The following is a 12217-nucleotide window of genomic DNA, read 5'->3' as shown; positions in this document are numbered from 1 at the left end:
ATTGCGGCATTTCTTGCTGCAGCTCAAATGGAGCAGAGTTGGGTTAATTTTTTTTATTGCTTTTCTTGCTTTAACTCATCTCTGGAGCAGGTGGATGGGCGATGTTTCAGGTCAGGACCCTTCTTCAGAAGTCTGGAGAAGAGTCTCGACCCGAAACGTCACCTACCCACGTTCTCCAGAGATGCTGCCTGACTTGCTGAGTTACTCCAGCACTCCGTGTCCTTTTTGTGTGATAAGCACTGTCTGCAGTTCTTTATTTCTACACTCTGGCGATTCTGTCGGGTTGTGGGGAGAAGGCAGGAAAATGGGGTTGAGAGGGAAAGATAAAACAGCCAGTAGACTCGATGGGCCGAATGGCCTAATTCTGCTCCCAACAACATGAACTTATGAAGACGGTGGATATATTTACGGCAGAGATAGACAAATTCTAGAATGGAACGGGTGTCAAGGGTCATGGGGAGAATGCAGGAAAATGGGATTAGGAGGCAGAGATCAGCCATGATTGAATGGTGGAGTAGACTCGATGGGCCGAATGGCATAATTCTGCTCCTATAACTTGTGAACTTATATCCGCAATACTAATTAGCTGATAGTTTGAGTACTGTGTACAGTTCTGGTCACCACATTAAAAACAATTGTAATTGCTCTGGAGAAGGTTTACCAGGATATTGCCAGGAATGGAAAACTGTTGCCGGCTTATCAGACCTCAGAACGCTACTCCCATAAACTTGGCAATGGTCCTGATCTTCCAACCTACCACATTTTGGACATTAGACTTTTTCTCTGGAGCTGTTACACTATGATGTCATAAAACTATATTTTACACTCTGGTATTTTTCTCTCTGCATTACTTGTTCGAGTTGGGCTTGGCTTGATGGTATTGACAGTGTGATTTGATGTGATTGAATGGAATGCAAACAAAAGCTTTTCATTGTATCTCGGTACACATGCCAAGGAGGAAAGACTGGGTAAACTTGAATTATTCTGAACAGAGAAAGGCGAGGGAGACTTAGAAGAAGGGCATGCGAATCCTGGCTAAGGGGCAATTTCCCCGAGTTGAGTTCTTTAGAGTCTAGTGGAAACAGGCCCTTCTGCCCAACTTGCCCACACCGACCAACATGTCCCATCTACAGTCGTCCCACCTGCCTGCGTTGGGTCCATATCTCTCTAAACCTGTCCTATCCATGTACCTGGTTTGGTTAAACGTTGCGATGGTCCCTGCCTCAACTACAACAGACAATAGAACTTTTTTCACACAGAGAGTGGTGAATCTCTGGAACTCTCTGCCACAGAGGGTAGTTGAGGCCAGTTCATTGGCTATATTTAAGAGGGAGTTAGATGTGGCCCTTGTGGCTAAGGGGATTAGGGGGTATGGAGAGAAGGCAGGTATGGGATACTGAGTTGGATGATCAGCCATGATCATATTGAATGGCGGTGCAGGCTCGAAGGGCCGAATGGCCTACTCCTGCACCTAATTTCTATGTTTCGATAGGTGCAGGAGTAGGCCATTCGGCCCTTCGAGCCAGCACCATCGTTCAATGAGATGATGGCTGATCATCCCCAGTTCCCCGTTCCTGTCTTCCCCCATATCCCCTGACTCCGCTAACTTCAAGAGCCCTATCTAGCTTTCTCTTGAAACTATCCAGAGAACCGGCCTCCACCGCCCTCTGGCAGAGAATTCCACTCCTACCTCCTCCGGCAGCTCGTTCCATACACCCACCACCCATAGCCAAACAATGTCAGCTGCGGAGACCTGGGTTGGATCCTGACCACGGGTTCTGTCTGTACGGAGTTTGTACGTTCTCCCCGTGACCTGCGTGGGTTTACTCTGAGATCTTCGGTTTCCTCCCACACTCCAAAGCCGTACAGGTTTGTAGGTTAATTGGCTTGGTATAAAAGTGTAAAGTGTAAAGTGTGTAAATGTGTGGGGATAGCTGGTCGGCGTTGACTCGGTGGGCCGAAAGGCCTGTTTCCGTGCTGTATCTCTGAACTAAAGTAGAACTAAAAGGCTCATTGCCATCGGAAAACTGGAAGTGCTGCTATCAGGAATGTTCAAGGAGCATTGACAAAATGAAACCCAGCTCAAGGCACACCCAAACACAGTCACAGTAAAAGCTCCTCGGTAACTTTGAAAGAGGAAATGCAATTGAATTACAGAACACCCAATGCAACTGAAGAGTCAGCAGCTTGTGATGTTTAGGAGGTCAAAATCCAAAGCATTGCGGTGCAGTGTAGGATGGGCTTAGGGTGGAGGAGGTTACACAATTAGAAAGGTGGGGCTGCTAGGTTTGGGAGAGAGCAGAATTAATATACACCCACGGGCAGCGGAGTGGCGCAGCAGGTAGAGCTGCTGCCTCACAGCCGATGCCTTGAAACATATAAGATTGTTAAGGGTTTGGACACACTAGAGGCAGGAAACATGTTCCCGATGTTGGGGGAGTCCAGAACCAGGGGCCACAGTTTAAGAATAAGGAGTAAGCCATTTAGAACGGAGACGAGGAAACACTTTTTCTCACAGAGACTGGTGAGTCTGTGGAATTCTCTGCCTCAGAGGGCGGTGGAGGCAGGTTCTCTGGATGCTTTCAAGAGAGCTAGATAGGGCTCTTAAAAATAGCGGATTCAAGGGATATGGGGAGAAGGCAGGAACGGGGTACTGATTGGGGATGATCAGCCATGGTCACATTGAATGGCGGTGCTGGCTCGAAGGGCCAAATGTCCTACTCCTGCACCTATTGTCTATTGTCTATTATCTCACCGCGCCAGGGACCCAAGTTCCAGCTTGTCCTCGGGTGCTGCCCGTGTGTGGAGTTTGCACGTTCTCCCTGTGACCGTGTGGGTTTCCTCCGGGTGCTCCGGTTTCCCCCCCACATACCAAAGATGTGCTGGTTTGTAAGTTAATCGGCCCTCTGTAAATTGTCCCCTAAGTGTGTAGGGAGTGAATGGGAAAGTGGGATAACTTCGAACTAGTATGAACGGGTGATTGATGGAGAGATTCCGTTCAATCCTCTTAGAATGAGCTGTGACACCAGCGACTGTGTTTGATCCTGACCTCAGGTGCGGAGTTTGCGTGTGCTCTCTGTGAACCGCGTGGTTGCTCTGGTTTCCTCCCACATCCCAAAGTCGTGCAGGTTTGTTGGGAAATTGGCTTCTGTAAATTGCCCCGTCTGCGTAGGCAGCGGATGAGAACGTGTGATAAAGTAGAACTAGTGCGAGCATAGACGCAGTGGGCCGAAGGGCCTGTATTTTTCAACCAATCAATAAGTAAGGTTGCTTCAAATCGTTGAGCTGGTAGGGAAGATGTTTGAACAACTGAGGACTAATCATCCATTCGCTTTCTCTCCCATTTCCTGGTCATTAATGGAGGCTCTCACACGTAATTCTTAGTCAGCCCGTACGATTTTGCCTCCAAGCCAAGGAGTTTAGTTTTTCGTCGAATGTACCGAGGTAGAACAAAAAGCTTACCTGTCTTCTTCTTGTCCATCCTCCATGTTTCAAATGTTGACATCGCTGTCATTGTCTGTCCTGAAAAGGACGCATGCTTCCGGAGAACACAGTAGGAGCCAGCGGAGATACCTTGTGACACTGTCTGCACTGTTTATGTGGCAACTATTCGCACACCTTGGGTCCGCAAGCAAAGAATGTCACTGTACCTTGTCACATGTGACAATAAACTATTCCATTCCTCTTGCCAGGATGGACACAACATGCTGGAGTAACTCAGCGGGGCAGGCAGCATCTGTGGAGAGAAGGAATTGGGTGACTTTTCGGGTTGAGACGTCTGAAGAAGGGTCTCGACCTGAAACATCACCCATTCCTTCTCTCCAGAGATGTTGCCTGTCCCGCTGAGTTACTCCAGCATTTTGTATCTATACCTTCGGTGTAAGTCAGCGTCTGCAGTTCCTCCCTATCACTCGCCAAAATTTGCTCTACTCCCACCTCTCTTTTCCAACTTTCTCTCCCCTCAGTTTAGTTTTGTTTAGTTTCGAGATGCAGCGCGGAAACAGGCCCTTCGGCCCACCGAGTCCGCACCGAACTGCGATTCCCGCACACTAACACTCTCCTACACGCTGGGGACAATTATTCATTTATGCCAAGCCAATTAACCTACAAACATGTACGTCTTTGTAGCGTGGGAGGAAACCGGAGCACCCGGAGAAAACCCACGCAGGTCAGGGGGAGAACGTACAAACTCTGTACAGACAGCAACGGTAGTCAGGATCGAACCTGGGTCTCCGGCGCTGTAAAGGCAGCAGCTCTACCGCTGCGCCATTTAAAGAAGGGTTCCGGCCCTAAATGCCTGTCTGTCCATTCCCTCCACCGAAGCAGCCTGACCCGTTGGGTTACTCCAGCGCTTTGTGCATTATCTGATTTGTTAATGTGTTGCTGGCTGTAAAAGCCACACCTCAACATTCCTGCAGCAGGATAAAGACAATGTTTCGTGAAGAATGTTGCCTGGGCGGGCGTCAGGCATCTGGTGACAATAGCCCCAGGGTGTAGTAGCAAGTGTTGAACTGCAGGTCTGACCTCTGCTCTAAGATCTTTGGGTTCTGACTGCCTCGTTTCCCATGATTGGAAGCAGAGTTTACTTTAGTTCTTTGCAAAGATCCTATAGCGAGCAAGATAGTCCACTCGACGAAAGAGACGTAGTACGGTCATGGGCGGATTCATCGGTAATTTTCGGCCCCATTTCCGTAACCGGCTTCCGTCTCCGCACCAAATAGGATACTAATACTACGGACAGTCTCTGAGTTCGAATCGGGAAAACTCGGGAGAACTCTTGAATTACCTCGTACAGTGGGACAGGCCCTTAACACATACAAAGACGCAATCCAGAGGCATCTCCATCTCGACTAGCATGTCCACCGCCGTCATAGTGCCGAATGATGCTTTACCTAGTGCTTTTCAGATTCAGATTCAATTTTAATTGTCATTGTCAGTGTGCAGTACAGAGACAACGAAATGCATTCTGCCTGTCCCGCTGAGTTACTCCAGCATTTTGTGTCTATTGATACACAATTGATACAATTTATTTGTTGTCATTTGAACCTCAAACGAAATTTGGTTTCTGCAGTCATACACACAAGAAAAAGAACCCAGACACAACACAATTTACACAAACATCCGTCACAGTGAATCTCCTCCTCACTGTGATGGAAGGCAAAGTCTTATCTCTCCCCTGTACTATACATGACAACAATCGAGCCGTCCACTGGGTGCGGATGCATGATAAGGGAATAACGTTTAGTGCAAGATAACCTGTTTCCGCTGGTGGGAGAGTCTAGGACCAGAGGTCACAGCCTCGGAATTAAAGGGCGCTCTTTTAGAAAGGAGGTGAGGAGGAACTTCTTTCGTCAGAGGAGACCCTCTGTGAAGGCCAAGTCAGTAGATATTTTAAAGGCAGAGATGGACAAATTCTTGATTAGAACAGGTGACAAGGGTTAGTATAGTATAGTATAGTTTCTTTATTGTCATTGTAACATGAGCCATGTACAACGAAATTTAAAAATGTCAGCCAGTCAGTGCACCATTCAAACATTTCTAAAAGCTAACGATACATACAAGGTAAAATATTAAAAGATAAACAACTAAATAAATATCACGAAAATAGCACGCATAAACACCCAACCCTCCATCCTTCTGTCGATTTCACAGTGTACCACAGTCCCTTAGTTTGTCCGGGAAGAAGGTAGTAAAATAGGATTAGGAGGCAGAGATCAGCCATCATTGAATGGCGGAGTAGACTCTGTGGGCCAAGTGGACTAATTCTACTCCTATAACTTGTGAAGATAAAGACCGAGTAAAGAGAGTCCGAGGGTCTCCAATGAGGTAAATAGTTGCTCAGGACAGCTCTCTATTTTTTGATTCAATGGTTCAGTTGCCTGATAACAGCTGGGAAGAAACTGTCCCTGATCGGTTACATCTTTTGGCACACATGGACTGTGGACATGTACACGCACATGTACTGTGGACATGTACACACACATGTACTGAGGAACACACAGAGTCATAGAGTGATACAGTGTGGAAACAAGTCCTTTGTCCCAACTTGCCCACACCGGCCATCATGTCCCTGCTACACTAGTCCCGCCTGCCTGCGCTTGGTCCATATCCCTCCAAACCTGTCCTATCCATGTACTGTCCTATCCATGTACTAATCCATCTAACTGTTTCTTAAACATCGGGATAGTCCCAGCCTCAACCACCTCCTCTGGCAGCTTGTTCCATACACCCACCACCCTTTTTGTGTAAAAGTTACCCCTCAGATTCCTATTAAATCTTTTCCCCTTCACCTTGAACCTATGTCCTCTGGTCCTCGATTCCCCTACTCCGGGCAAGAGATTCGGTGCATCTACCCGATCTATTCCTCTCATGATTTTTACACCGCTATAAGATCACTCCTCATCCTCCTGCGCTCCAAGGAATAGAGACCCAGCCTACTCAACCTCTCCCTATAGCTCACACACTCTAGTCCTGGCAATCTTCTCTGAACCTATTCAAGATTGACAATATCTTTCCGACAACAAGGTGCCCAGAACTGAACACAATTGAACAGAACTGAACACATTGTACATGTGTACACGCACATGTACTGAGGAACTGGCTGACTTCAACCGCTTAGTAAATGAGGCATAGATAGGGTAGAGAGCCAGAACCATTACCCCAGGGTGGGTATGTCCAACAGTGGAAGGCATGGCTTTAAGGTGGGAGGGGGAAAGTTTGATGGAGATGTGATGGGGCATGTTCTTTTACACAGAGGGTGGTGGGTGCCTGGAACGCGCTGCCAGAGGTGGTGGTGGAGGCAGATACGATAGTGGTGCCTAAGAGGCTTTTGGATAGGCACATGGAATAGTGGGATTTGGATCATGCGCTGACAGATGAGATCAGTTTAATTTGGCATCATGTTCCGAACAAGCATCGTGGAATGAAAGGCTCATTCCTGTGTTGTACTCTTGTACTGTTTAGTTTAGTTTAGAGGTACAGCGTGGAAACAGGCCATTCGGCCCACCGAGCCTGCGCCGACTAGCGATCCCCGCTAATTACACACACACACTAGGGACAATTTACACGTACCAAGCCAATTAACCCACAAGCCTGTGAGTCTTTGGGAAGTGTGGAAGGAAACCGAAGATCTTGGAGAAAACCCACACGGTCACGAGGAGAACGAACAAACTTCGTACAGACAGCACCCGTAGTTGGGATCGAGCCGGGGATATACCCAAAGCCCTGTAAGGCAGCAACTATAGTTTATTTGTATCAGAGGCAGTAACCGTGTAATACAGTGTAAGTTTGGGAGTGGCACGGTGGCGCAGCGGTAGAGTTACCGCCTTATAGCATCAGAGACCCGTGTTCTATCCTGACTACGTGCGCTGTCTGTACGGAGTTTGTACGTTCTCCCCGTGAACTGTGTGGGTTTTCTCCAGGTGCTCCGGTTTCCTCCCACACTCCAAGGACATACAGGATTGCAGGTTGGTTGGCTTTGGCAACAGTTTAAAATTCTGGGAAGAAACCGGAGCACCCGGAGAAAACCCACGCGGTCACACGGAGAAAGTGCAGAACAGCACCCGCAGTCAGGATCGAACCAGGGACCTTTGCGCTGTGGGGCAGCAACGCTCCTGCTGCGCCACCACGTCGCCCAAACGATCCTTGAATTTTCCTCCTTTGTCAAACCTGTCCAATTATCTCCTCGTTTGGCCTAATAATAGATTTTGTTGAATAAGACAATTGTGAGAAGTAAAAAACACAAAAGAGCTGGGGTAACTCAGCGGGTCTGGCAGCATCTGTAAAGAACATGGATGGCTGATGCCTCTTCAGAGCCGACCCGAAACGTCGCCTCTCCATGTTCCCCAGATATGCGAGTTGTTCGGCATGGACTTGTAAGAACTAAAAGGACAATGCTGAGGTAATTTAGTGGGACAGGCCGCATCTCTGCATAGAAGGATTGGGTGACGTTTTGGGTCGAGACCCTTATTCGGAGTGAGAGTCAGGGGAGAGAGAGACACAGCGATATGGAAGGGTAAAGTGTGAAAACAAGACATCCAAGGGGATAAAGTTCAAAGAAAATGTAGAATAGATCATGACTCCGTCTGAAGAAGGGTCTCGACCCGAAACGTCACCCATTCCTTGTCTCCAGAGATGCTGCCTGTCCTGCCGAGTTACTCCAGTATTTTTGTGTCTATCTTCGGTGTAAACCAGCATCTGCAGTTCCTTCCTGCACATTCCTGCAGAGATGCTGCCTGCCCCAATTTGTGTATTTGACTCAAGATTCCAGCACCTGCAGTTCCTTGTGTCTAATGGTGTGAAAGACCCCTGGCTCATTGTTCATGGTGTAATATAAGTAGAGTAACAAGAACTGAGGATGAGGGGCGATCTTATAGAAACATATAAAATTATAAAAGGACTGGAGAAGCTAGATGCAGGAAAAATGTTCCCAATGTTGGGCGAGTCCAGAACCAAGGGCCACAGTCTTAAAATAAAGGGGAGGCCATTTAAGACTGAGGTGAGAAAAAACCTTTTCACCCACAGAGTTGTGAATTTATGGAATTCCCTGCCACAGAGAGCAGTGGAGGCCAGATCACTGGATGGATCTAAGAGAGAGTTATATAGAGCTCTAGCGGCTAGTGAAGTCAAGGGATATGGGGAGAAGGCAGGCACGGGTTACTGATTGGGGACGATCAGGCATGATCACAATGAATGGCGGTGCTGGCTCAAAGGGCCGAATGGCCTCCTCCTGTACCTATTTTCTATGTTTCTATGGAACTAGAACTGTTCATTGCCATGGCGTTTATTGTTTGATATTTCATGGTGTAGGATTTTGTGCCACTCTATCAAGACTTTGAAAATTTCTACAAACGGAACCTGTACATGAGGGTGCGTGACAACTGGAATCGGCCGATCTGCAGTGTGCCCGGCCCAACGTTTGACTTGGTGGAACGACTCAGTGATGATTATAACTGGACGTTCAGGTACAGTGCAGAGTTGCCCAACGGCCAGGCTTTAAATGATGCTGTTCTTAACAAGGGTCTTGACCCGAAACGTCGCCTATTCCTTTGCTCCATCGTTGCTGCCTCACCCGCTGAGTTTCTCCAGCATTTTTGTCTACCTTCGATTTTCCAGCTTCTGCAGTTCCTTCTTAAACTGTTCTTTAATTGTTTTGTTTTGTTCAGAGGTACAGCGCGGAAACAGGTCCCTTCGTCCCACAGAGTCCGCGCCGACCAGCGACCCCCCCCCCCCCCCCCCCCCCCCCCGCACGCTAACACTATCCTGCACACTAGGGACAATTTTCACATTTTTCACACAGAGAGTTGTGAGTCTGTGGAATTCTCTGCCACAAAGGGCGATGGCGACCGGTTAGATAGGGCTAGATAGGGCTTTTAAAGATAGTGGAGTCAGGGGATATGGGGAGAAGGCAGGAACGAGGTACTGATTGTCGATGACCAGCCATGATCACATTGAACGGTGGTGCTGGCTCGAAGGGCTGAATGGCCTACTCCTGCACCTATTGTCCATTGTCTAATTTACAATTATACTGAAGCCGATTAACCTACAAACCTGCACGCCTCTGGAGTGTGGGAGGAAACCGGAGCACCCGGAGAAAACCCACGTGGTCATAGGGAGAAGGTACAAACTCCGTACAGACAGCACCCGTGGTCAGGATCAAACCCTGGTCTCTGGCGCTGTGAGGCAGCAACTCCACTGCTTGAGTTGGACGGATTTGCTACCTGGCAAGTGGAGGAAAGGTCGGTTTAGCCGGTGGATTTCAATGATACTAGACACGTGACGGAGGACAGACACAAAAAGCTGCAGTTACTCAGCGGGTCAGGCAGCATCTCTGGAGAGAAGGATTGGGTGATGCTTTGGGTCCAGTCCCTTCTCTTCAGTTCCTTCCTACACATTTTGTTATCTGCAGTTCCTGCCTACACATTCATGCTATCCTGGCCCCAGAAGGGTCTGAAGGAAGGTCTGAAAAAAGGTCTTGACCCAATGCGTCACCTATCCCTTCTCTCCAGAGATGCTGCCTGACTCGCTGAGTTACACCAGCTTTTTGTGTCTATCTTCGGTTTAAACCCGCATCTCACAAGTTCACGTTATAGGAGTAGAATTAGGCCATTTGGCCCATCGAGTCTACTCTGCCATTCAATCATGAGAGGGGATCTTATTGAAACATATAAGATTATTAAGGGTTTGGACACGCTAGAGGCAGGAAACATGTTCCCGATGTTGGAGGAGTCCAGAACCAGGGGCCACAGTTTATGAATAAGGAGTAAGCCATTTAGAACGGACACGAGGAAACACTTTTTCTCACAGAGAGTTGTAAGTCTGTGGAATTCTCTGCCTCACTGGAGGCCGGTTCTCTAGATACTTTTAAGAGAGAGCTAGATAGGGCTCTTAAAGATAGCGGACGGAGTCAGGGGATATGGGGAGAAGAGAGGAACGGGGTACTGATTGGGGATGATTGAATGGTGGTGCTGGCTCAAAGGGTCGAATGGCCTACTCCTGCACCCATTGTCTATTGTCTATTGTCTCTGCCTCCTAATCACATTTTCCTGCCTTCTCTCTATAACCCTTGCCACCCGTACTAATCAAGAATTTGTCTATCTCTGCCTTAAAAATATCCACTGCCCTGGCCTCCACGGCCCTCTGTGGCAATGATTTCCACGGATTAACTGCCCTCTGACTAAAGAAATTCCTCCTCACCTCCTTTCTAAAAGAGCACCCTTTAATTCTGAGGCTGTGACCTCTGGTCATAGACTCTCCCACCAGTGGTAACATCCTCTCCACATCCAAATGCATCAGCAGTTCCTTCCCACAACATCCCATAAAACGGAGGGAAGGGAGTGAGACAGAGCAGGTGGAGCCTCTCCATTGACGTCTGAGCGTGGTTATGTACATAGCTGACAGCTGCCGTTAGTGAAGGGCTGACAGTCTGTGGTTCATGTCAGTAACCCACTGTCGCTGACAAGTCCTTACAAAGGTCACTGAATGCGATGGCGCGGAATGAACCCTGTTGTTTAGTGTAGATTAGAGATACAGCGCGGAAACAGGCCAACGGGTCCGCGCCGTCCGGCGATCCATGCACATTAGCACTATCCGACGCCCACTAGGGACAATTTTTTTACATTTACCAAGCCAATTAACCTACAAGCCTGTTTAAGAAGGAACTGCAGAGGCTGGAAAATCAAAGGTAGACAAAAGTGCTGGAGAAACTCAGCAGGTGAGGCAGCATCTGTGGAGCGAAGGAAATAGGCCTGAAACGTTGCCTATTTCCTTCGCTCCATAGATGCTGCTGCACCCGCTGAGCTTCTCCAGCACTTTTGTCTACCTTTGTTAACCTACAAGCCTGTGCTTCTTTGGAGTGTGGGAGGAAACCGAAGATCTCGGAGAAAACCCACGCAGGTCACGGGGAGGACCTGCAAACACCGTACAGACAGCACCCATAGTCAGGATCGAACCCGAGTCTCCGCTGTTTGCATTCGCTGTAAGGCAGCAACCGTGACTGCCCTGATAATAATATTATTCATGATATTACTGATAATAATGCAATAATATCGCCGCCCCTCTCGGCGCAGGTACACAGGAAGGATCATTAAAGACGTGATCAACATGGGCTCCTACAACTACCTGGGATTCGCTGAAAACCAAGGGGATTCTTTAAACTCTGTGGCCGAGGTGACGGTGACATACGGGCCCGGAGTGTGCAGCTCCCGGCTGGAAATGGGTAGGTAACAGTCGGTGAGAGGTTGTGCAAACATTTACCTTGGCGAGATAATGCCGATGATCCATGCCCACACGTTCACAGAATAGCCTGGTTCCCCCAAGATGCAGCGCAACGCAGCACGCCACAGGAGATCCTGCTTCCCTGTGACGATCAAACTGTACAACTAAAGTAAAGTAAAGTATCCTTTATTGTCATTCAGACCTTTCAGTCTGAACAAAATTGTATACCTTGCAGTCATAACATAGAATAAAATAACAAAACACACACTTAACACAGTTTAACATCCACCACAGTGAGTCTACCAGGCACCTCCTCACTGTGATGGAAGGCAAAAGTCTTAAAGTCCTTGTCACTTCCCTCCTTGTCTCCCTCTGCGTTGAGGCGATCCAACTCCTCCCCCTTTTGTCATAAAAACTGTACAACTCCCTCCCCCCCCAATCTTTTCACACACCCCAAATCCTTTCCACTCGTCACCTTAATTTAATGTTTCATGTTTAGTTT

At 48.1% G+C, this 12217-nt stretch overlaps 1 protein-coding gene across 2 annotated transcripts in view; it reads left to right on the top strand.

Annotated features, from left to right (window-relative positions):
- sptlc3 (serine palmitoyltransferase, long chain base subunit 3) overlaps nucleotides 1-12217 on the top strand; it is an 80603-nt gene that overhangs the window by 23722 nt on the left and 44664 nt on the right. For both annotated transcript variants that reach the window (XM_055638918.1, XM_055638916.1), the window contains exons 4-5: nucleotides 8809-8963; nucleotides 11568-11716. In XM_055638918.1, coding sequence (XP_055494893.1) covers nucleotides 8809-8963; nucleotides 11568-11716 — 304 coding nt within the window. The remainder of the gene's footprint in view (nucleotides 1-8808; nucleotides 8964-11567; nucleotides 11717-12217) is intronic.

The sequence above is a fragment of the Leucoraja erinacea genome, chromosome 8 (genome assembly GCF_028641065.1).
Source record: "Leucoraja erinacea ecotype New England chromosome 8, Leri_hhj_1, whole genome shotgun sequence".
Classification (NCBI taxonomy): domain Eukaryota; kingdom Metazoa; phylum Chordata; class Chondrichthyes; order Rajiformes; family Rajidae; genus Leucoraja; species Leucoraja erinaceus.
Note: the sequence above shows the minus strand (reverse complement) of the source record. Positions and strands in the feature narration are given on the sequence as shown.